General features: G+C 31.5%; 4 protein-coding genes and 1 long non-coding RNA gene across 26 annotated transcripts; 2 read left to right on the forward strand and 3 right to left on the reverse strand.

The window, feature by feature from the left end:
- Positions 1–1,478: 1,478 nt before the first annotated feature.
- Positions 1,479–5,447, reverse strand: LOC145970687 (modular serine protease-like). Its single transcript, XM_083097556.1, has 8 exons — positions 5,411–5,447; positions 5,077–5,346; positions 4,782–4,985; positions 4,700–4,711; positions 4,342–4,506; positions 3,965–4,263; positions 2,573–2,729; positions 1,479–2,333 (listed from the first exon to the last, which is right to left on the reverse strand). Exons 1-8 carry the CDS (start codon positions 5,445–5,447, stop codon positions 2,143–2,145), a joined length of 1,335 nt encoding a protein of 444 aa, XP_082953682.1. The 3' UTR covers positions 1,479–2,142.
- Positions 5,077–11,226, reverse strand: LOC145970781 (modular serine protease-like). 3 transcript variants are annotated; one of them, XR_014438605.1, is made up of 10 exons: positions 11,122–11,226; positions 10,014–10,398; positions 9,781–9,885; positions 9,387–9,601; positions 9,011–9,226; positions 8,567–8,731; positions 8,196–8,494; positions 7,689–7,845; positions 6,226–7,511; positions 5,077–5,159 (listed from the first exon to the last, which is right to left on the reverse strand). XR_014438605.1 is itself a non-coding variant. In XM_083097740.1 (9 exons), exons 1-9 carry the CDS (start codon positions 11,171–11,173, stop codon positions 7,321–7,323), a joined length of 1,785 nt encoding a protein of 594 aa, XP_082953866.1. In that variant the 5' UTR covers positions 11,174–11,226; the 3' UTR covers positions 5,794–7,320. The 3 variants fall into 3 exon arrangements, 1 of the variants encoding a protein (XP_082953866.1); XR_014438606.1 differs by lacking the exon at positions 5,077–5,159 and adding an exon at positions 5,314–5,452; XM_083097740.1 differs by lacking the exon at positions 5,077–5,159 and having other exon boundaries at positions 5,794–7,511.
- Positions 11,116–14,923, forward strand: LOC145970782 (uncharacterized). Of its 2 annotated transcripts, XM_083097741.1 has the most exons (11): positions 11,116–11,411; positions 11,546–11,791; positions 11,872–11,956; positions 12,272–12,384; positions 12,468–12,525; positions 12,646–12,746; positions 12,833–13,031; positions 13,107–13,255; positions 13,430–13,570; positions 13,728–13,968; positions 14,109–14,923. In XM_083097741.1, the coding sequence occupies exons 2-11, from the start codon at positions 11,702–11,704 to the stop codon at positions 14,255–14,257; spliced, it is 1,326 nt and encodes a 441-aa protein (XP_082953867.1). In that variant the 5' UTR covers positions 11,116–11,411; positions 11,546–11,701; the 3' UTR covers positions 14,258–14,923. The 2 variants fall into 2 exon arrangements, with proteins under 2 accessions (XP_082953867.1, XP_082953868.1); XM_083097742.1 differs by lacking the exons at positions 11,116–11,411; positions 14,109–14,923 and having other exon boundaries at positions 11,466–11,791; positions 13,718–13,900.
- Positions 13,410–18,669, reverse strand: LOC145970780 (uncharacterized). Of its 16 annotated transcripts, none has more exons than XM_083097727.1 (8): positions 18,572–18,667; positions 18,034–18,072; positions 17,851–17,960; positions 17,477–17,544; positions 17,156–17,363; positions 16,633–16,952; positions 15,803–16,339; positions 13,413–15,664 (listed from the first exon to the last, which is right to left on the reverse strand). In XM_083097727.1, exons 5-8 carry the CDS (start codon positions 17,282–17,284, stop codon positions 15,049–15,051), a joined length of 1,602 nt encoding a protein of 533 aa, XP_082953853.1. In that variant the 5' UTR covers positions 17,285–17,363; positions 17,477–17,544; positions 17,851–17,960; positions 18,034–18,072; positions 18,572–18,667; the 3' UTR covers positions 13,413–15,048. The 16 variants fall into 16 exon arrangements, with proteins under 16 accessions (XP_082953851.1, XP_082953848.1, XP_082953850.1 ...); XM_083097731.1 differs by having other exon boundaries at positions 13,414–15,664; positions 17,481–17,544; positions 17,870–17,960; XM_083097726.1 differs by having other exon boundaries at positions 13,414–15,664; positions 17,481–17,544.
- On the forward strand, positions 17,635–24,353 carry LOC145970783 (uncharacterized). 4 transcript variants are annotated; one of them, XR_014438608.1, is made up of 7 exons: positions 17,635–18,159; positions 18,449–19,082; positions 19,171–19,758; positions 19,891–20,159; positions 21,361–21,609; positions 22,704–22,810; positions 23,145–24,353. It is a non-coding gene; the product is annotated as an uncharacterized LOC145970783 (long non-coding RNA). The 4 variants fall into 4 exon arrangements; XR_014438609.1 differs by having other exon boundaries at positions 17,641–18,758; positions 18,824–19,082; positions 23,145–24,349; XR_014438610.1 differs by lacking the exon at positions 17,635–18,159 and having other exon boundaries at positions 18,306–19,082; positions 23,145–23,415; positions 23,466–24,349.
- The last annotated feature ends 515 nt before the right edge of the window (positions 24,354–24,868 follow it).

Genomic DNA, 24,868 nt, shown 5'->3' on the forward strand with positions numbered 1-24,868 from the left:
TTTATTAATATTACTTTTGAATACAGCATAAACTCAATATAGTCTTGTATAAAAATTCATAATTATCATTTTATAAATTATAATTAATTTTATTATTTGCCCGATTATTTGATTCGAACTTACCTAATGATTCAATTCAGAAATACATGTGAAAATATTAATATAGTCGTATTTTTATACGAAATCACAAATTCTTATAGTTATTTTTGGCATGAAAATTTGTAAAGCACATTAAAATAAATCGCACTATATTAAAAAACAGCAAAAATTTAAATCAAAACGTTATAGAAGTACTCATTCAATGTTATCCATAATGACACAACTATCAGAGAATGCAACACGTTCATAATTATGCATCGATGTGGTAAATGTGTTAGTAATTGATGATAAAGAATTGACTGCGGACTTTACGTCAAATCAAATGAATATCCGGATTCCGGAATATCCCACAAATCTGTAGATTACTTCATCGATGCCAAGTTGTATCGTGTCAGAAAATGTAGTTGAGAACGGCAACATCATAATTGATAGCAATAAAAAAAATTGATATGAAATAAATATTGTCCATGTCATCAAAAGAAATGCAGCAATTGCGAAATAATAATTATTATCTACGAGTTATCGATATTTTAACTTAGTATTAACGTCAATGATTACAATGTTAATGTCAGTAATCAGTAATGTATAATTTTCCATATTTAATGATTTAGTTTCATTTTTCTGAAAGCTGAATTAGTTTAATTTGATGTATTTACAAAGCAAAATTTACGAGCAGCATTATGGTTTATTTGAAAATATTTAAACAACACAACGCAAATCGTGTATATGTATACAAAAAGATGCAATAATATAGAATTTTCAATTTATTATTTATGCTTGAAAGAAGCTTATATAAAATTGTAACTATTCGATTAATTACAATAAAATTTGTTTAAAATTCAAAATGTTAAAATCAAATTATTTACACAATCTTCGCTGTGAATGAATTAAATGTTTATCTATAGCTTGATCTAAGTGTGTAAATTAAAGCTCAAAGTGTGTAAATTAAAGATAAATTATAAAGGAAAATTATCTTTTCCTTGGAATCAATAATTTTGCTAGAAAATATTCACGCAATTATTTTGTCATGATGTTTTCGATGAAGATAAACACGATAGCGGAAAATTGTATCTGATGTGGATAGTCACAGACTCTGTCAAGTCTTTTTATTTCTTATTTGTAACATCATGCATTGGAATTGTTAAAATCTTTTATGATATGGCACCATATCATATACTTATTAATTTATACTTAATACTTTATACCTAGAAATATTCCTGATGGCTTTTTATTTATTAAATAGTGTTGCTCAACATTAAAATAAATGATATGAAGAAAAAGACACACGAATAAGATATATTAATTTTTTTATGTAACTTTATAACATAATATTATATTTATATAATACAACAAATTATGCAATGAAATACTGTAATGTAATGAATGATAAATTTGTTAATCTTGTTATTTTAACGAACGTGATTAACTTTGATAATTTCAATATTATGATATATAAAATCGATAAGAGAAACATACAAAATATAGATACATATTATGTTTCAAATAGAGATCATTAGCTCGGGAAATAATTCAGAACATAAACAATATTCCGACAAAAATAGTGTTAGAATTATGTATGTTTCAAAATTACAATGCTTCTTAAAACAGAAAAATTATGGTAATAAATCACTCTTCTTGCTTACTTTAACTAACTTCTCATTTGCTTTAACTAGTAATTCAATTATACAGACATGTGTGTCTTTATACGCTAATTAATTATAAAAAAAATTAAAATTAAGTAACTTTTTTTATTCTAAAAATATATAAATATAAATATATAAATATAATTTTGAAATGACGTATTTCCTTTTCTATTTATTTATTAATATTTGGCATAATTTCTTCTCTAAATTCTTCTATGATATCACAATATTTGAGTTTTCTTTAATCAATATTAAATTTATAAAATGTATAATTGTTATTTATTTATTGTTAAATATTTTGTTATCTTATTGATATAATTTATATGTACATTTGTCTAATATCTATTGCAATATCAATTATATAATATGTGTCGGCAACATTCCTTGCAACTCACAAATCTCAAAGTGCGTTAGCATAAATCTGGCAAATCCAACTATAGGAATTAGTGATGGAGGTGAATGCAACGTACGAGTTGTAATCACAAGCAGTATTCCTGACTGGGCTTACGCTCACGATGCCACGAAGGTACCAAATACCATTCTTCTCGAAGCATATTCCGCCTCCACTATCCCCATCGCAAACACTTGAACCTAATAATTGTATACAATTATATATATTTTTATTATATGTATATAAATGACGAGATGTTTTTTAACATAAAATATTTACACCTCTTTCTTATATAATAGAATTATTATTATATCATCAAATATTTTTACCCATCATTAATCAATTGGCATTATTATTCATACTATGCGTTAAATAATCTAGGTAAAAAAATGCAGAGAAATCTCATACAATATATGTACACATATGTATATGAACTCACCATTCAAATGACCGGCACAAAATTTATCTAATGTTATATATCCTCTGAAACCTACAGGTACCTCGGACAAACACTTCTGATAAGGTACAAATGGCATGTCAATTTCATATAAGCTTCTGGTAGATTCGCTATTAATGTCTTTACCCCACCCAACAACCTGAAATCAAGAAATAAGATTTCACATGTCCGTTCTTTCTTTATGTATGATGTTTGCTCTTTTTTCAAAACAAGAGAATATAGAATATAGATTATAGAAACAAGCCGTTTTTAGAGAGAGAGAGAGAGAGAGAGAGAGAGAGAGAGGGAGAGAGAGAGGGAGAGAGAGGGAATCATATTTTAAAAATCAAATAGTTTTTCTACTGATATACAGAGTTGGGAACGTTACTTCAAAAAAAGTAACGTGTTACCGTTATTAAGAAAGTAATGATCCGTTATTTTTTGTTACTTTTTATAATATAAAAATTAAATACGTAATTGATTTTAAAATATAATTGTTATTCTTTCTATATTCGATAATTAAATTATTATGCAAACATTATTCTTTATATAGAATTCCAAAATATTCTCCATATTAAATTTTCCATTTGTAATTTAGAAATTTTAGATTTAACAATACAGAAAAATGCATATATAACTTTTCAAAATGTTTGCAAGATATTTTGCAATAGGAATAAATTTTTCAATCCCTAAGATATCAGGTATTATAGAATTACACATCACATAGGTATATTTTATTTATAGCGACTAAATAGCAATAAAATATGATTAGTTTTTACCTTTGGATTCAACCAATTACATTGCTATTTAACCACTTAGTAAGCATGGATATTTTATGCATGGATGTATTAGATATTATACTAACACTCACACTGTTACAACTAAATTAATTGATTTCTATCATTGATGATGTAGAATCAAAACGTCGATAAACACTTACTATGTAACTATGTATATTATAATTGCTCATGACTTATTAAATAAAAATAAACTAAAGTAACGATAAAAGTAACAATTAAATTCGTTACTGTAAAACCGTTACCGTTATCGTTACAAACAGAAAAAAATAATTATCGTTATCGAAAAAAAGTAAAGATTACAAGTAACGGACGTTACAAATAACACGTTATTTTTCACTCAACTCTGCTGATATACGAATCAATTCTCGAAACGATGTGTATACATGTGTAATAATTAATAAAAACATGAGTAGTAACAATCTAATACTCGGGAATAATTTGAAAAAATAATTCGAACCATGTTATTAATGTAATTAATAACTATTAATCTCTCAAATGTATTTACTTCCGATTACAAAATATTCTTGCAAAAATTAATATACTTGTAAGACAATGAATCAATTGATTTTCATGATTAATACTTGATTAGTATTACCTTCCCAGATTGTTGTGCATTCAACTGTTCTCTCTCGTATTGATTATCCCAGTTTATGCAGACAGGTCTTACTAAGGTAGTGAGTCGAAAAGGTGTTTGTAGTTTCACAAGCGCTATGTCATCAACGAAATTACCTCTTTGTCCTAAATATCTTTCACCCGGCCGAATGCTCTCAATCAATGATTTTTGAGCGTATTCATCTCTAGCGTTCCAATCGCGAAAATATTTGCCGGCTCCAACAGCGTAATCAAAAGCGTTATTAATTTGGTTAAAAATCTCGTCATAAAAGCAGTGAGCCGCTATATATAAACATGAAAAAGATTATAGTAAAGAGTAAACATTGAGAGTAAGATAATCATTCTCGCACGATGATTTACCTGATATGACGAGACCACTGCTAATAAGAGTGCCACCGCATATTTGTTCATATTTATCCGATTGTTGCTTAGCATAAATACCAACGTGCCAAAGAAATACTCCTACTTTAGCTTCATATCCATTTACGATTAAAGTCTGACCGCGTGCGATAGATAACCCGCATTCTAAGTAATCAAAACATTAATCAAAACATTGTTTTGTTGATCGATTGTGATTTCGTAAATCAACAAATTATAAATTACAATCTTATATATAAGTGTTATATTATATTATATAATAATATATATAATTTATATATGTAGTATTATCCACAAAAGTAATAATGCAATCTACTGATTGACACCATTATTGGAACACGCGGAAAACATTAATTAATCGTGACATTAATTTCTCTGTTTTCGTCCTGTATCAAATGCAAGTGATAAATACCTGTAAACAGCGAAAATATGATTATCCCATGTACCATCATCAAGGCATGTGATTTCCCTATAACCTGGATCATTCGTTACTAATATTTTACAAGATGGTTTACATGAGAGTGTAGCTTTTGTACCAGGCAGTACAACCTCTTGGCAGGATACCTTTCCTCCTTTACGACTACAGGAAATATCTACGCTCGTACTTCTTAGTGGTGGACAAATTTCTATATAATAACAAAACATCTAATATAGTAAATGGTAAATTCTTATATTATACAATTTTATGACTAAACAAGGAATGCCAAGTGAACTTACTGAGACACGAAGGCGATTCAGACCATGTGAGATTGACACAAATGGCAATTGCGTTTCCGTTTAGTACATAATTGTTTTCGCAACTATAAGTAAGAAAACTATTACGAGGAACTGTATCATTAGGATTTATCTCACAGGGCTCCGTACAACCATCCAGTTTATAATGTCCACTTTCTGGTTGGTTAGGTAAATAACAAAAATCCCAAGTTCGATTGCCAATGGGATATTTACAAAAATCAAATTTTATTGTTCTACATAAAGAGTCATAACCTGCGAGCACTCAAGGTTCTAGCTCGTTTCTGAGATAATGAACCATGTCAGTAAATGCATTTACTAAAACTTTTTCTGGTGGCAATCTTTCGTTCTGGCATATAGACTAAAAATGCAGAGTTTTACGTAAACATTTAATGAATTTTCGAAAAATATTTTATTACACACATGTACATACGTATGCTTGCATACATATGAAAAATCTTAAATATAATGCTATATTAAAATTATATTTATATATATTTCATAAATTTATATATTAAATAAAAAATATTTTGAAATTTAATAGAATAAGAAAATTTAATGAATAATCTAATTATCATAAATTAAAAAAGAAAGACTGAAAAATGAAATTTTAATAAATGACTTAAGTTCGAACAATAAATATGATGCTTTTTGAATACATAGCAGAAACATTTTAATATAAAAATTCGCTGCTATCCAATCTTGATATATTCAATCTTTACAATACTCGTATTCTATCTTTAAGGCAAAAATTAGGTTTTTTATGCATATTCTTATATATTTCTATATTTTATGTGTAATTGTATAGATAAATTATTCTCAATCTTTTTTTAATATCTAAATATTTGAATCATTTGTTGCGCATTATACTCATAATGTAAATAGATTATTTTATAATAAATCACATTTTTATTTAAATTAATTTTATCATTTCTGTAGATTTACTTGATTATTCAATGATTTAGATGCGTATTGCATAAAAATATAATTTTAATTTTTAACTTTGCAATTAAATCATATATTATGCAAAGTTGCAAACTTGCAATCATTCTCAGCACGAAATTCCATAGAGTGCGATTGCATCAGAAACACAATAACAGGAGTTTAGATCAAATCGTTTTGTAAGTTACTCACGCGACGGGAGTGAAGCCAGCAACAACAAAACCACCGAGAATGTAACGCATGCGTTCATGATTGCAGACGCGCAACTGACAAGATGATCTTCTCTTATGGTTAAAAATGAGGAACTCGAGCGAGATTCGTCGCATGCAACTGATATTCGGAATATCATACAATAACTGATAACATATTTGTTCACTACTGACATTGATTCGCATCATGTCAAAGAAAAAAACTTAATAAAAATGATATCAACATTGATAAGAATGTTCATGCAATGAATATTTTGAAATAAATGCAGTTGCATATTTTTTATTCTTGATAGCAATGTTGCACTTGTAAAAATATTATACAGTATCGATTATATTATTATCGGTTATTTATTATAGTACTTATTATATAGTAAAAAATTTGGCAAATATTCTAGTTTAGAAATGTGGTGGTGTACTCTATATTTCATATTTTATATTATATGTTAAAAAATCATAATAAATAAAGAATTTTCTAAGTTATTAATCTTTTGATGGTTTTACTTTCGATCTGTATACTAAAGAATTGGAAGAATCGATTTAATAATAAATTCGTGGAAAATGACAGATTACGTAACATCTGAAAGTGCACATTTATTTTAGAAAAAAAAATTTTAATTAATATATTACTCCGAATTTTTATTGATATTTTTAACAAATATATAAGAAAGCAATTATACAGCTATATAAAACAGAAGTAATAATTTTATTATTTATTTCTTCGCAAAAAATATGTCAACATAATTATAGCGCTCTATTTTAAAACTTTATAATTCACATATGTATCATAATTTTTTTAAATCGATATTTATACATATTTATACATATTTAAAAAAATTATGATACGTATGATACATACATGTATATATTACTTCCATCATGTTTTCAAAATAAAAGCCAATCTTATCGTAGTCTTTAAAACTGTAATTCTTTTTTAACCAATATTAAGATTTTAAAGGAGATATACTATTGTTTGTATCTGTATTGTTCTTTTGTTATTTTATACATCATTTCTATTCATCTGATATTATTATTAAATGCAATAATACCCACATTCTATGCATTCGACAACTCAAAAAAATCACTGTTCATTGACATAAGCCTCGCGAATCCAATCACGAAAATGACTAACATAAGTAAATCCAACGTATGAGTTATAATCGCAAGTACCTCTTTTCGCGGGACTTACACTGACAACACCACGAAGGTACCAAATACCATTCTTCTCAAAACATAAGCCACCACCGCTATCTCCTTCGCAGACACTCGAACCTGGTAATTGCACAATTATTTTTGTACATAATTATGAAAAACTATTTAAAAAGTCTTGCAATACACAATTATCATTACAATTTATCTCAACAAATTAAATCACTGCGACAATTTCAAAAAAATAATTTGAACTAATATGAATAAATCTCACAGTTATTTTCACATATACGAACTCACCGTTCAAACGGCCGGCGCAGAATTTGTCGGACGTGAGATATCCTCGGAAATCTAGAGGCACTGCGGACAAACACTGTTGGTACGGCACGAACGGCATGTCAATTTCCTGTAAGTTCCTGGTAGATTCACCTCTAATGTCTTTGCCCCAGCCGACCACCTGAAATCACGAAGTAAACTCACGAATTCGTTCTATTTTCTCTTTATGTTTGATGCTCCCTCGCTCCCTGAACACGCGGACCAAGCCATTTTTTAATTCTGTACTTCAAAAATTATGTAGTCTTCGATTGCACATACATCTATCTTCGAAAATGTGCATATGTATGTTTATCAATTAACGCAAACGATAAAACGTCTTAATATATACGCGACCAAAGTTTAATTCAAAACTGCGTTATTATTATAATTAATAATTATTAGTTTCTCGAAAATATTTTCGCTCGATTACCCTCGCGATTAATTGAACTGTGTTAAGACAGTCAATTAATTGATATTAGATCAGTGTTATACCTTGCCGACTTGTCCCACTTGCAGCTGTTCCCTCTCGTATTCGTTGTCCCAATCCATACAAACTGGCTTCACAAAGGTAGTTAATTCGAAGGATGTCTGTAGCTTCAATAAAGCTATGTCGTCAGCGAAATTACCTCTCGCCCCCATGTATCTGCCGCCCAACTGGATACTCCTTACCAACGATTTCTGAGAATATTTTTCTCTCGCGTTCCAATTGCGTTGATGTTTGCCGGCGGCCACAGCATAATTCCGTGGGTTATTAACTTTATTGTAGATTTCATCGTAAACACAATGGGCGGCTATACATGAAAATACACGAAAAGAATAAACAATAATAAAAGAATATAATCATCCGTATACCGATAATTTACCTGATACGACGAGATTGCTACTAATAACAGTACCGCCGCATATCTGTTCGTACTCGTTTGTATTTTTCTTGGCGTAAATACCCACGTGCCAGGGAAATTTCCCTATTTGGGCTTCGAATCCGTTTACGATTAAAGTGTTACCGCGTGCAATGGTGGTCCCGCATTCTAATTGTGAAGAGAAATATTTATTTTTATATCTTCCGCTAAAAAAATATGTTTAATATTTTTCAAATATTTTTATTTTTTATATTGTTTTATGATATAATAACGATTACACCGGATTACAAGCCGAAAAATCTTGAAACTATAATATTATAATCTACACAAATAATAATTACTGAAAAAATCGTATATTTAGTTTATTGATAAAATCATACAAAGAGAATATTTAATTAAACTTTTTTTCTTATATTAGAAAATATATGAGTGAAATATACGAAATACCTGGTAGACAGCGAAAAACGCGATTATCCCATAAACCATCGTCAAGACATGTGATCTCTCTGTAAGCCGGATCGTTCGTTAAAGGTAATTTATAAGATGATTTACAGGCAAGCGTAGCCCGTGTACCAGGCAATATACGCTCACTGCAGGACACTGTTTCTTGCTTGTAACTGCAGGAAATGTCTACGCTCGTACTGTTTAACGGTGGGCAAACTTCTACGGAAATAATAATTGAAGGTAAGTAATAATTTTTATATTATACACAACACACATTATTAGATTATATTTTCTCTCATTAAATAAAAAGGTATTACTTTTATATTAATTTATATAAACTTGACATTTTCACGAATAAATATCATCAAAATAAACTTACTGTAACACGAAGGTGGTTCGGACCATTCGTTGTCGACACAAACGGAAATGGTGTTTCCACTCAGTAAATAATTGCTTTTACAACTGTAAGTGAGGATGCTTTTTATAGGAACTGTATCGCCAGGACGTTTAGTACAACCATTGCAATCATCCAATTTGTAATATCCATTTTCTGGTGGTTCAGGCAAAATACAGCCATTTTCTCCAAATCTGTTCCTATAGTTTCGCAAATGTAAGCCTGAGATTTATATTATAAATTGGAGAAGTGAAGAAGGCGATTAAAAAAAAACAAGAAAAAATCAAGTCTTGTTATTATCGGATACATTCATATATGTATATGTTTATCAGATACATATAAATTATATATGTATAAATTATATATGTATTTATCTTACGCAATACAAAATGCTTCGTCGCTAGCATCGCGACAATCAACTCTTTTATCGCATCTGACACTTTGCGGTAAGCACTCGTTACTCTTGCAATGAAACTCGTTGTTTCTGTTTAACAATAATAATTAAAATATTTTCATCAGATGCTCAATTTTATGATTTAGCACGAATAAGAGAGACATTTATTTTTCCATTATATATTAATAAAAAATTGAATATTTTCAATTGAAATATACCTGCATTCTTGATTTTGTGAGTTTCTGTTTGAATCGGATGTATGATCATCCGGACCATAAGGCCTTCTTTCATCGGAACGAGATTGATAAATTAATTCTTCTTCATATTTCTCATTTTCGAGTGGTCGTTCGATGTTTACTCGGTTCCAACCCGGAGGACGTTTACCATTTAATCCTGGAGGATTGCTGCTCGCTAATCCTGGAGAATCGCGATTACCTGGTGGCGCTCTGCCAGCATTTCCCCATTTATTATGACCCGGTGGTTCGAAAGAACCATTGCCTTCGCTCCATTTGGAATGACCAGGTGGGCCATTCGTGGTTACCACATATCGATTAGGGGAATTATACGTAGTATAATATATACGATCATCATTCTGACTGTGTGCTAAAAGTTAAGCATAATTTCTATGTAAATGCTTCTACACATTCTCAAATAATACTTCATGTATATATGTGAAACAAATTTAAATAATGCTATATTAAAATCCTCGATTATTCGTACTAAAGAAAATAAAAAGATAAAAATAATCGAATAATGTTTAATTGAGTAAAAAAATCTAATTGATCTTTTATGAAAAAAAGACATATATACAGACGGAGGCGCAAACAACTTTTACACATGATTAATAATGCATGAATATAATGTATATATGATCGCTTGGGTTCTTGATTATAGCAAAAACCTCTCAATGTAAACTAGTACGGGTATTCGTGACCGCGTCAGTTTATGAATATTCAATTATCATTCAACAGATATTACATTTGGAAAGAAATTATATTTGGTTCCTTTCACATGTTTTAAATTTATCATGATATTAAATGCCGAAATTATTTAAAAACATCTGGATGTTAAATATTTTGATCGTACATTGTATATATTGATAATTATTTTTGATTTAGATTTTATGACATATCATTTCTATTTATGCCAATTCTATGACTTGCTTAATTATTTCTCGACACAATATGTTGAATAAAAATATGATTTTTTAATTTTGCAATTAAATTGTGTCACTACGCAAAATCAATGGCTATTCTTAAAACTTCACAGAGCACGATCGCGTCAAAAACGACAACTTTACATTAAAACGTTATGTAAGTTACTCACACGATGGCAGTAAAGCCAACAACAACAGAATCACCGAGATTACAAGGTTCATAACTGCAGACGCGCCGCCGACATGGCGGGATCATAGTCAACAAGAAACTGATCCTAGTGGGACTCAAGCCAGGCCCAATAGACGCTCAGAATACCCCACGATAATTTACATATTATTTCAATGAGTGATATCGTGGTAGAGGGAAAGAATTGAGAATGACATCATTATATTAATAGAACATTCACAGAAATAAAGAAAAATATATGTATTACATCGAGAAATATTTTGTGGAGTAGTGGTAAGATTTCGTTTGTGAGATTTTAACATCTTTAACGCCAATAGCCGATATGATAATAATTAACGAAATTTTTCTTTATATTTATATTTTTACCATTTTTATCTCAATATTTCTAATAGCTAAATTTTGTCTAGTTTCGGCTACTTGCATTTTATATCGCCTTGTATAGCTCATCAAAGAGCATGTGCTCGTTATCACTAAAAGTTAGCAACTCTCGCACATCATATTACCTGCGATAAGAGCGAGAGTCGATAAATTCAAGCAACTCGGCTGAAGCAATAATCACGAAAATGAACGTTTTACTCCAGAAACATGGAGCTAAACATATATACAAAGTCCCGGAAGGATTGCGCGAACTATGCGCCGACATCGCACGCGAGGTTTGCCCTACGAAATTGTTATTTGCCTATTTACTGCCGTCTAGTCAAAGGACAATTAAATTATTATTTGATTCGTAAAGGTCCTACGTTCGCAGCCAAGGAACATCTATTGCTTCGTTGCTGATTATGTAGAAGCGCTGCTGATTACACGAGAAAATGCAAAAGGTATGTCCTGCATCGTTTATAACAATTTTACAAATTTTGTGGCATTACGCAATTGCAACCAAATATTAATTACAGTGTTAAATAAATTAATTAGTGATATTTACATATATATTTTATCATATTACATTTATATATGATACACTGATTCTACAATTTATTACGTAAATTCAAAAGGACTGCAGAAAATGATTATATAATCATCATATCATAATTGTTTATCATTCGCGTCATAAAGTACACGTGTTATAACTATAAATGACTGTAATCGTGTATTACGGATCACGTTCTATAATTCGTTCTATAATTGCGTTCTAGTTGCAGTGAAAGTCGTAAACAATATTTTACTGAGAAGCCAAGCCATCGTGGGTATACTTTATCGCAGCGGCTTGAGTTTAGAACAGATCGCCTGCGCTGCGCCCAGAATTCAGGTATACAATTTAGTGTCGCGTGCCAGATAGGGATCCTAACAGTTAAATAATATTTCTCAGTCGTTTTCTTCCTTTTTGTTCAGAAAGCATTCCGCGCGTACTTGGACGCGGTAGACATGCAAGCGTACCAGGAGTGTGACGGTAATTACACAGTTAATTATGTAAAAAAACAATTCCGCTGCTGGTATTGCTGACATAAGCTATAAAGTATACGGGAACAAAGTGCAATGAGAGAAATTCTTCCCTTTCGATTTTTCACAGACGACACTTGCGACGAAAAGTCCAGGATATCTCTGCAGAATATTCTACGAGCGACGGGAACACCGCTGGAACAAGCGGAGAAATATGCCATGCTAATACAGGTATGCATCAATATCACGTAAGGTCTTAATGAGTCTCCGTAATCGCTACTGTGACTTCTTGAGTCATCTTCGCTGCCATCAATCAGGCCGCTTTCCGCGGTCATTACGAGAGGATGTTGTTAAACGAGTCTCGGGGCATGATTCAATGGCAACGAGCGGCAACGAGGACCCTGGAGATCCTGAGGAAAGCCGGAGCTTCGCAGGCGGAGGCATCGAAAGCCGCCATTCTAATACAGGCCACTTATCGCGGATATTACACAAGGAGAAATCTAAAAATGAAAATGAGTAAAAAAATTGCTTGATTGATACATCTACATTTTGAACAAATATTTTTTTTAAATCGTTTTTAATTATTTACAGTGGCTATGCAAACGCAAGAGGAAAAGGAAGGCGACGTAGATATGATAGAACCTAGAGATGCCATTCCAGCAGTAGCCTGGTTAGACATGATGTACGAGGAATCAGGACTGACAGAGGCGAGAGCTAATGAAGCTGCTTCAATTATACAAGTAAATAAAGTTATAAAAATTGTTTTATATTGCATATTATATAAAATTATATATATTATATAAAATAAAGTTATAAAAATTATTTTATATATTGCATAAAATTATTAGTCGTATATCATATTTTATATTAAATTTATATAAAATTAAACGACAATAATTATAAGTCTTATGTAGAAAGCTTACAGACGATATCGTCAAAAAAAGAATAATTATACACCGCGGATAGAATCGACCAGATCGATGGTGGCGGAAGGATCAGGCGAGGAATCAAGACTGACGGAGGCAAGAGCTAATGAAGCTGCTTCAATTATACAAGTAAATAAAGTTATAAAAATTATTTTATATTATATATTATATAAAATAAAGTTATAAAAATTACTTTATATATTGCATATAAAATTATTAGTCGTGTATCATATTTTATGCTAAATTTATATAAAATTAAAGGGCAATAATCATAAGTTTCATGTAGAAAGCTTACAGACGATATCGTCAAAAAAAGAATAACTATAATACACCGCGGATAGAATCGACCAGATCGATGGTGGCGGAAGCCATTGTTAAAAATTTGCATCAGAAAATTTTTGACGAAGTAATAACCCACGCAGACATTCCCACGGAATTTGGTAATCGAGCGGACTTGACAAAGGCTAGCGAAGAACTTCAGCGTACTCTTAAAGATCGGTTAACACATGTTCGCATAATGGAAGAAGGTGGCAATTTTTACTGTCTTTACAAAATAATATTCATTCTAAATTTAATATTATACATTATAAACTATATCTTAGAAAAATTAAAAACTATTGGTTTATATGCTGCTTTCCAAACATTATACTTTCGAATATGTAAATAGGATACAATGAACAAGAATTCGTTCGTACAGAAGCGCCCGAATCGTTTACAAAACTAGAAAATACATATTCGAACGGCGTGGAACATCAGGAAGAAGGTCGAGAAATCGAAGTAGAAAGGGAACGTGGAGGGACGTACGTGCGGGACTAGCATCAGCGAGAGCCCAAACTTCTCGGGGGGAAAGGGAGAAAAAAGAAGTAAAATGCTGCAGGTCAGAATCCTTTTCAGAAACGTCGGCGGGTGCTAATTAGCATGGAACGAACGGTGCGAGGAAAGAAATGAGACAACGAGCGTAACAACGAGCATAAAGAGCGTGACGAGCAAAAAGCTGCCACCGGAGGACGCTAAATGCCAAAGATACCGCACGGCATTTAATGCCCGCATTCGGCATGCTTACGTTCGATAATTCCGTTAACGTGCCACGCTTCCGTAGCGAGCTTTAAAATTCCCACGGACGGGAAATGGCCCCGACACATGTATTACAAGTAAAACGAATTAAAAACTTTTCCGCCTGCGTAACGTTAATTTAATTTGACTGATACGAGTTAAAGCGTTTCACGGGGGCTCATCCAAATTTGATTTGCATAATTTTTATTCTCGACGTTTAGCGTTTTAATACCCCGCTGCACATTATTTCGCGTTATAGTACGGCGAGTAAGAGTACCGTGAAAAAAATTCAATGGTTAAAATGAGAAACGCGGTATAAGTACAGCGATTTCGCTTGAATTTTTTGCGCACGCTGCTATGGTATTTCTCGCTTCAATAAAAATGTAGATAGAGAAGGAAAAATTGAAATAAATTTTAATTTATTTTTAATTCCAATGTTTCTTTCTTTCTCTCTCTTATGCGAAAGAAATGTTTGTAACGCTAAAAAATAACTAGAAAAGAAAAAATTGATGTAAAAAGTACGTAAACGTGTTTGTATACGAAACGAAATTGAATTAAAAGGCACGTCTACAAGGCGCTCGACTTGAACAGCGGTAAGTAGCAGTCGTCTCGTTCAAAGGGGACTTGAATCGGTCGAATTCACCCTCCAGCGGCGCGTGTCGACCACATCCACGACTACACGAGTTTCTCGCGATCCTTGAAGCGGTCCCGCAGCACTCGCAATGTGCTCGGCAAACGTGTTTCATGCTCGGCCTGTGATGCGGAACAGCGTTTTCGAGTGGCGATTCCGGCTGATCGATGACTTTCGAAGTCAACGATTTGTTACACTCATTCCTTTCTCGCCCTGTCCTATCGTCCGAGCTCACCTTATCCTCGCACTTTCTACCGCGGCACTTCCTGCCGACTTTATATTTTTCGGCGAGGATGCACATGGAGTCCTTGTGATTGATAACAACCACGTCCTCATCGTTGTCGTCATTGTCATCCTTTTCATTTCCGTTCTTCTCCCAGCGTTCTTCATCGTTTCGTTCACGAGAGGCTGATATTATTCCAGGATATTCCTTCGAGCAGCACTGCCTCATATACAATCGACTATTCTCGCCTCGCATCTGATCGTGCCAGCTTTTATGCTGAGCATTTCGGTCGGGAACGTATCCGCACACCTTGCATCTGCAATATAAATGATAGTAAAAGAGTGAATTAAACAGAGATTGCAGCCAGCATTTTTTCATTTCTTTTCAGTCACGTATTTTCTCGTCCGATTTCTTTTCTAAAATATATATTATAATAAATCTCTCTCTTATTAACCCTTTCGCACTCGTAGATAATTGCTGCCGATAACAGTAATGCCGACGAAAGCAATCGCATGATCGATGATTACAATGATGATACCCGTTGCAGCAATGGTTGCACTTCAACAAGTCAGAGACGAATTCTTTATGCGGATAATGCTCGCATCGGCATCGCCAGGTCGATTCTACAATTTTCCGGGACGAGGTATCCAACTTCATCCACGTGTCTTTCATGTCAGGACTACGACGACTCTGTGCATCACTCGTGACGACATTCTCTACGTCGCCGTCAAGATCGATGGATGTCTCGTGACAACTTGTCGACGCGAAATTCTTACCCCTGTCTGTCGAAAAGTCGCCACACGCGACCTTGTCCTTTCTCTCACGAGGCGCCGAATCGTACAGAAGATTTACAGGATCCGAGTTCGAGTAGGATACAGCTGATGGACAACGCGCTTTGCGATGATGATAGAATGTTGAACGCGCGGATTGCGGAATCCATTCTGTCGCTTTAGCAGCTTCACCATCTGTCGTTCTCGACACTACATCACATCTATATTAGAAGTGAAGAAAGATGTTCGTTAATAATTATTATTTTATTAATGAAAAGAGTTTGTAATTAATCATTTCTTTCTTGGAATTCTAAAGTACTTATTTTTAATGCGATCGCGACTTTTGAAGTATATGATTCATAATACGATGAATCATACGATCATCATTTATCATACGATTAATAGTGAGACGATAAGTATATTTATTGTTAATTAATTTGATGAAATAAACACTTTATAAAGAGAAGCTAAATGAATAAAATGAGAAACCGAGGAATCGCGAATACAAGCGAACCTGTCCCGTTCAGCTGCTTTTACAGGTTCATTTTTACGATCGGTATCCGAAGCTACGAAATGCTCGCGTTCTCTACTCGGTACTGTATCGATTGCATCTCCACCGCTGCATTCGTCCTGCAACTCCGAAATGTCCTCGCCGTTGTTTCTTGCCCGGCAACAACTACAGCTGATCGAATTCTCCTTGCTGCAGGAATTGCGACCATTCCGCACGTTCGCTGGACAAACGTGATCGGATCTCAAGTTACACGCGCGTTTCACTAACGTAGAGCTCGATTTCGCTTGATTAATGGAGCCTTCGCAGCTTGTCGTGGTTTCCGCCTGGAAAAGGAACATCCGAAGCGCATTAATAAATCTCGTTCTCGATGTAATTGGCATTAATTACAAATTTACGCAATCGAGGGAACAAAGAATTTAGTTCATGATTCTAGTATAAGTTAGAAACCCTGAAATTGGGCAAATTCAAATAAATATTCATTAATTACAATTATACTTTTATTTAATAAAATATATGAATGGGTGACCTTTGTATTTCCAGATATATGTTCGACCGTGCTTTCGAGGCCAAAATCTTTCGGAAATTTACGACGAGCACGTCGAAAAGCAATTGCCGCTGCGACAAGCTGATGAGATGATGAAGGGCAAAGCGACATTACTAAAGAGTGATTATGATCGCTGCGAACATCCCTGTGATGTGGTGCTCGATCCAGATGATCCTGATGACGATCGATTCTAGAAATTCAGATAATCGGAACTCAAAATGCTTCTCACGTAGAAAAAGGTTACCGTTCAATTCCGCAATCAACGCGTGTAATTTGTTAATTCAGATACAAGTCACAGGTTACCTACATGCCTTCTTTGACAGTTCATGGCGACATTTATTGATTGACACTCACTAATTGTATTGACGTTTCTATGGAAAATTCCACTTTTAACAAAGCATATACATATTTTTTTAAATTATATTTTAAAATAATTATATTAGTACATATTTCAAGATAACGAAAAATATATCAAGTAGGATACATCGCACGGCTAAGTTTAAAATTGACGCTGTCGAAAATCAATACAACAGTGATAAAAATTCATTTCCGATTTTTCGTATCCAAAAAAAGAATTCACGCTACGGTCCCCGTATAACATGTTCCAATAAATTAAACTTCTCCGAAATATCGATAATATAGTTAAGGAACTCGACGAGTGCTGCGAGTTTTCTAACGTAAGGACTAGGAAACCACCAGATCCGGATAACAAGTCCTGGTGACCACCGATGGCTTTATCGAATTTGTATCGAGCGAAATTTCGCTCTCTCCCGCGCAGCAGCTCGTTCTGAAACACGGATGCCTTGGTCAGGGATTTGATCATCGCTGTTACTCTGGTGGTGGCCTCTCCTCTCGCTTACCCGGCGGCGTTTAACGGGGCTAATTGCGACGATTGCTCACTACAAATGGAAACGGTGCGGTTTTACTGCTGTTTGCCGGATCGCGTCGACGTGGAAAATGGCCGTCCGTTCTCCCGAAAACGATAAGTACTTTGATATAAACTAGCTATTTAATTGACAATAACGACTTATGATTGATTTTTTTGGATGAAAAATCGTATACATACATGAATTGTTATACATGATTAATTTTTTAATTCTGCGACATTTCATTTTCCCTTTTTTTAATATCTTTCTTTAATCTTGGAATTATATATAAATATAATTTTAGAAAATAAAAATTCTAAGTATCTGAATAAGTTAATTATGTCTGAAATTTAGATAAAAAAATTACGCGCTCGTCAAATTCATAAAGAATATTTTTCCGCTCTTTTAGTTCAGCAAAATAAAAATTTTCCTGGGAGGCTGAGTTGACAATCAGTGAATCCTTCACATAGCAATAACAAATAATTTCAAAAAATAGATATATAAAATATGTACACTAATTATATGCACTTACATATCGGAATTATTTTGATTTTTGCACTGCAATTCTTGGGACTTCTCTCTTGAAGCAAAGAGCACGAGAAGTGCGCGTTTGAAGTCGATATATATCGTACTCATTGTTGTCGCTTTCCGCGTATGTGATTGGTGGTCGAATTGGATAAGAATGAACGTTGGCGAGTTTAATGACTGTTGTTGATATGGTACATTATTATATAAATATATAATATTTGATATAGTAAATTATTAAATATATAAATATACTTAGTAGTTCATATAAATATTCGCAAGGAAGCGATCAGAATGATAAATGAGAAGAGAGAAGCATGGAACGATAACAAGAAGGAGAAATTACAAAGAAAACTTATACATTATTATTTATGCAATAATTCTTCGATAGTAAATAATACAGAGGAAAAGCTATTTAAATTCGTACAAATGGCACAAGATGAGTGTATATGATATGTGCGATTTACGTATAAAAATAATAAATTAATACACACATACATGCTACACTGTTGAGTTAGGTTAGTTTAGTGATTCTTCGGATAATTTTACGGAAACAAAATGCAAAAAAATGTAACAAATATAGCGATTATTTTTATTATATTTCAGACAGGAAGATGTAAATTGGCAACGGGAACCGTACAAAAGATTTGAAAAGTTAAAAACATCAACTGTCGAGGACTGACTCCTGTTGTCGTAAAGCAGCTTGGAATTTTATTGTTTTCATCATCAGACCCTCGCAAATTTATTCAAGAGATATAATTACGAATTGCCAACGACATCGTTTTCGCGATATTCTGATAGGTAAACGGCCCAAGGATTTTGATTTCACAATCAATGCTATACAGCAGCAGATGAAGATATTCACGAAGGAGGAAATTAAAATGATAAATAAGAAAAGGAAAAAGCATGAAAAGACAAGGAGAAGAAGAAAAGAAACGATAACAATGACAAGGGAAATTTTGAAATTTGTACTTTGTAAATCGATGTTCTGACTGATGGATAAGCAGGTAGAATTTATGAAAGATCGGAAGCTGAAACACATAAATAGATGAGATCTAACCATTCTATGTCTCTTGATCTCGATAATAAATTGTACGATTACTTCTATGGTTATGAGGATCTGCACAAAAAACGAGTAGTTTTTCTAGATAATGTTAGTATTAGGATACGTGAAGATTATTTTCGAATCCTGAGGTATGCTATACTTGCATATACATATTTATCAAATCTTTTTATTATATAATATAACATATATATCTTATATCATACTATATATTGCATTCATATAATGCATTTATTGTTATTTATTTAAAACTTATTAAACAGGATAAGGCTACGATAAAGGCATTGAAAGAAAATATTGACAGTCTGTCACAAATATCCAATGAAAGAATCTGAAGTAAATGGAGTAAGATTTTAATGGGCAATATTGTCCTGTAGAATTGATTCTAAAACTACTTGAGTACGACAACAGCATATATTAGTTTACCTGACAAAACTGTCAGAAAATTTTCAAACTATCAATGCACTTTGTCCAATAATGTAACTTCGAAAATTTATATCTGTAACCATGAAAATTATCTTTGAATCCTCAGGTATGTTATACTTGCATATCAATATATATATTTATCAGATTGGTTAAAAATTCTAAAGGCATGGTAAAAGAAATTTTTCTATAGCAACACGAAATACTTTATATAATCGAGTCATTTTATTATAAAAATAAAAAATGAATTGAGTAATTTTTATTAACAGTATTATTAATAATTATTCTTTATTGTAAACTTCATCTATCTTTTTAAGTATAATGATATAATTATATCGATCTTTATTTTAATATAAGAATATTTTTTTTCAATTATATTGAATGTGATATCATAGATAATAATATCGATCAGACAGAAAATAGATGAGAAATCGAGATATGCCTGGACGTAGTTTAATTTTATTATAAAGCATTGATCTCACATTAAAAACAGAGATTGGTAAATATCTAAATGTAAATTCATTTCAAATTTTGTTGTTATCTCTTGAAGATTTAATGCTGTTACTAAAAAAAGAGTGATTTAAATTCACCAGAAATATTGTTCTCTGCATCTTTTGAAGTTTGTTTTGTCTTGATTGGTTCTTCAAAGATATGATATGAAAGAATGGGAAAAACAGTAATATTGTGATTATTAGCTTTCTTTTCCATTTCTCCTACATATGTAATTTTTTCAATATAATTATTTTGCATTATAATTATTCTTATAATCCGAGGAATTTGGAATTATATATATTGAATCTCCTTCTTTATAATATAAATTTTTTTTAATATTATCAGTTTGATTTGTCAATTCTGGGAAATTATGATTCCTGTTTATAAACAAAGGAAACTATGATTCCTGTTTATGAACAGACTTTCGATTATTTCCTTCACCATAAGATACTTTTAAAAGCGTCATTACTTTTGAAAGCAAAAATCTTTGGTGTCGTTATTGCCGTAAATGCATAATTTTTATTCAAATTCGATCCGCGAGATGCACATGCTGTTGATCCTTCAAATTTATGATTTATGATCAACGATTTATGACCTTATCAATTATTCTTATTAAGTGATAGTGATTATTTCTAAGATTGACATAGAAAAAAAATAAATTTACCAAATCTAATTATCTATATATAGTTGAAAAATTATCATTGATTCTTATCCCATAGTAATTCTAGAATCAGTCCTTGAACTGAAATAGTTCCTACTTTTAGAATATTTTATCATACTTATAAAGTTGACAAATATATGTTTGACTTTGATTACAGCTTAGCCCATATATGATAGGAATGTAATCTGTATGATCCAAGTTCAAGCAATTTGCATCATTATTATGACACTGACCAGTTGAATACCATGGAACATGAAAGTTTGCATCTATTTCGGAAACTAGTTCGCCCGTACTTTCCCAATCCCAAGTCTACCTCCAGAGCATGGTGTCATTGAATGTCGACAATTTACGTCGGCCATCAGTCCAGATATGCTGCAGTTCTACAATTATCAACCATATGAAATAAGTAATTGAACAAATCTTGCAATTCTTTTTTCATAATTCATGATTTATAATTAAAATATATTCTTATTTTTAATAAAAAAGACTATTTTCTGATGGTTTATGTTGATAGATGTTAATGATTTTTATAGTATTGTGTGAAAAATCAAGCTATCATTTCTTTCATTTAATACATGCATAGCATTCTATCTTTCATATACATATATATACACGCGCGCGCGCGCACACACACACACACACACACACATACATTTATTTATTTATTTATTCTTGATATTTGCTATCTTGCCTTTTCAATTGTCTTCCATCAGAGACATCACGTGATTAATAATTTTTGGAGAATTTAGTATAAGTGAAGCATTTAATTCTTTACACGAGAGCTGGGTTTGAAACCATGTGCATGGAATCCTATCCAGTAAAGACATTCCTCTATATAAACTGCGATGGGTTTTTTACTTATCTGTTTTTTTGAGGCTAAAATTAAAAGAGATTATGATAGTAAGTGTGATTTTAAGTAGATGCAATAATTACATAAAAAATTTTCTATTTCAGGAAATTTTATAATAATTTAATTCCTAACATGATTTTTTAAATGGTCTTTAAATATCAAATTCTAAAAATTCAATTATCAAGTTTTATATTTTAGGCATTCAAGAATTTATAAAGCAAATATTAATATATAATTGAGCAAATAAATTTATTCTTATATTCATTCTAATTATTTCCATAGTTATGATTCTTACATCTTTGACAAAGAACATCTCGTTTATGATCATATTTTGCCTCCAAATAAACTAGTAGTTCATACATGTGTCTATCCAGTAAAAGCAACCATGCAATTCTCTATTATGGCTTCTCCATAAATCATTGTTTGAAATATTATTGCCAGATGACAACCACTTCTACATATTTATGATTACATATCCACCAATCCATGCACTCTCGATTGATTCTGAGATTATACAATGATTATTAATCAGATATAAGAAATTGTTATATTATTGCATTTATATGAACATATAAAGAATATTTATTTATAAAAATTTTTTATAAAAATATTAAGAATATCCTATTTAATCTAATTCTATGAAATACCAGGTCGGGCTCGTATCATGAGGAGTGCCAGTGACTGAGCCTGTGACATTGTTTTGACTTCAGCAATCTGCAAACCCTCCTTCCGACAGTGAACTACAGCTTCTGGCCAAGTGAGTCTCGTTGAATATAAAATGAATTCTTCTTCATCCATGTGAATAGAACTTATTATCTTAATTTTTTTATCTTTGGAATGATTTCTATCTGTTTAATTAAAAAAGAAACAATTACTTCATTTAGCAATAGATTTAATACATTAACAATAAATTTAAATCGCTCTTATTACAATGTGTTCTATATCTATATTATCGTTTTGAAGAAATATATCTATATCATAGTAATAATAAAATAATAATAAAAAAATATTTTTGAATATGATAATGCATGCAAATAATATCAGATATGATAAACTATTTTAAATGAAAAATTTATTTACCTCTTTGGCAGATAAAAGATCTTCGTTGATTGCATCTATGGATAATGCAGCAAAAATCGATGTATCATGGATGTAATCTATCTATGCTCAGATATTGTTGTAAATCCTCATTAGAAGAATTCGGATATCATATATTGATATTTCGATATGGCGCGCTTTTCACTTTATTCCCGTTTGAGATCCAGAACCAGGCATCAGAAGACTCTTCTCGTCCTCCAATCCATAAATTATCGTAAATCGCTGATTACATATTATCAGTCTTGAAAATATAATTTTCAAAAAGTAAGTTTCTCAATACTTATGCAAATCATCAATGATCACATGGATTGCAGTTTGCGCCTTTCGATCAGTATCTATTGTCGCAAGATCGGTTTTATAACTCAAACAAATTACTCGAGCCTCATCCCAATTTACGCGATATCCGCCAAAGATATACTCTGTATTGTCATCCACAAAAATATACACAGCGAGATCACTCAATGATAAATCTGCAATTTATATCTATTATATCCATATAAACCATTTAAAATTTGAGTATTACAAATCGGCCGTTAATTTATTAAAAGAAAAAATTTGGACCAACAATATTATACAATTATTTGAGTTTGATCAGAATATTTATTGATATAGCAGAATATAAATTAGTAATTCATTAGTATCTAAATTATTTAATATATAAAGCATTGATTAAGATAAGAAGATATATAAATTGTTTACTCGCCGGAAATTAATCTAAATATAAAAAAAATATTACAAATAATTATATATTAATAAAATATGATATAGATTTATTATACTCAAAAACTGCGCGATGACCTGACTCGGCACTATGAAATAGAGCAGAAAAAAACGATCGTTAACATTTTGCTACAACTACCAGCACAAATAGCCTTTGACTGATTGTTATCGCTGGCCAATTCCAACAGTAATCGCCAATGTTTTGAAACAAAATGTACCATTGCATACTATGTCTGATATAACGTTGAGATTATTGCATTAGATATTTAGATCTAAAAAAGTACTGGGAAAAAGCGCAAGGAAATATATCTTATTTTTATAAAAATAAATTATATATATATATATATATATAAAATATCAATTTCTAATAGTAAAATAATAAGATAGAGTAGGCCAAAAAACTTACTTTTATTTTGTCATTATTTTATTCTTTATATATATATATATATATATATATATATATATATATAAACTAACTGAAATGCTTATAAATGTGATAAAGGCAACTGTACACAAATATAAGTGTAATAAATAAATATATAAACATTGTTGATAGATTTATTATTTCACTAAAATATGTAAAATTAAAGTATATCTTTTAAATAGCTGTTATAAGCACACACAATAAATATCTATTCAGTGTTCATGAAGTTGGAAAAGGGAAGAAATTTGTTCCCATTTAAGATTTTAGCAATTTTTTCTATAGGTCTATTATTATAAAATCTTTCTGATTATATATTCTTTTAATATTTCGTTAATTTTTTAATTTAAATTTTCGTAGCTGGGAAATATCGATAATCGATAAATTTCCTGCTATCGATATTTATATATCGGAAGTTTCCAGCAAATAGATAAAATGGCTGCGTTCAGCAGAAAAAGCTGCTTTGCAACTGTTGTAAAATTCGTGAGTCTGATTGGCGTATGCTCTTAATTTTGACTGAATCTAAGAGCATAGACTAATCAGATTCACGAATTTTACAACAGTTGCAAAACAGCT

Source organism: Camponotus vicinus, unplaced genomic scaffold (assembly GCF_025532165.1).
Source record: "Camponotus vicinus isolate PSW18456_S1 unplaced genomic scaffold, iyCamVici1.0 SCAF_4, whole genome shotgun sequence".
In the NCBI taxonomy this organism is placed as follows: domain Eukaryota; kingdom Metazoa; phylum Arthropoda; class Insecta; order Hymenoptera; family Formicidae; genus Camponotus; species Camponotus vicinus.

Bases quoted from the DNA above. Each gene is read 5' to 3' on its own strand.
- LOC145970687 (XM_083097556.1), bottom strand. From the start codon at position 5,447: ATGCCAGAACGAAAGATTGCCACCAGAAAAAGTTTTA. The intron at 4,986-5,076 runs GTAAGTTCACTT...GTTATTATATAG, and splicing joins TGAATCGCCTTCGTGTCTCA to AAATTTGTCCACCACTAAGA. The intron at 2,730-3,964 runs GTAATACTAATC...TCTTGATTTCAG, and splicing joins ATGCACAACAATCTGGGAAG to GTTGTTGGGTGGGGTAAAGA.
- LOC145970781 (XM_083097740.1), bottom strand. From the start codon at position 11,173: ATGAACCTTGTAATCTCGGTGATTCTGTTGTTGTTGGCTTTACTGCCA. The intron at 9,886-10,013 runs GTATATTTCAAT...ATTGTTAAACAG, and splicing joins TCACAAAATCAAGAATGCAG to AAACAACGAGTTTCATTGCA. The intron at 7,846-8,195 runs GTATAACACTGA...TCGTGATTTCAG, and splicing joins AAGTGGGACAAGTCGGCAAG to GTGGTCGGCTGGGGCAAAGA.
- LOC145970782 (XM_083097741.1), top strand. From the start codon at position 11,702: ATGAACGTTTTACTCCAGAAACATGGAGCTAAACATATATACAAAGTC. The intron at 11,792-11,871 runs GTTTGCCCTACG...TGATTCGTAAAG, and splicing joins GCGCCGACATCGCACGCGAG to GTCCTACGTTCGCAGCCAAG. The intron at 12,526-12,645 runs GTAATTACACAG...GATTTTTCACAG, and splicing joins AGCGTACCAGGAGTGTGACG to ACGACACTTGCGACGAAAAG.
- LOC145970780 (XM_083097722.1), bottom strand. From the start codon at position 17,996: ATGATCAAATCCCTGACCAAGGCATCCGTGTTTCAGAACGAGCTGCTG. The intron at 17,364-17,850 runs GTTAGAAAACTC...CTGAATTTCTAG, and splicing joins GGTGGTTTCCTAGTCCTTAC to AATCGATCGTCATCAGGATC. The intron at 15,665-15,802 runs GTTAATAAGAGA...TTTATATTGCAG, and splicing joins TTATCTACGAGTGCGAAAGG to ATGCAAGGTGTGCGGATACG.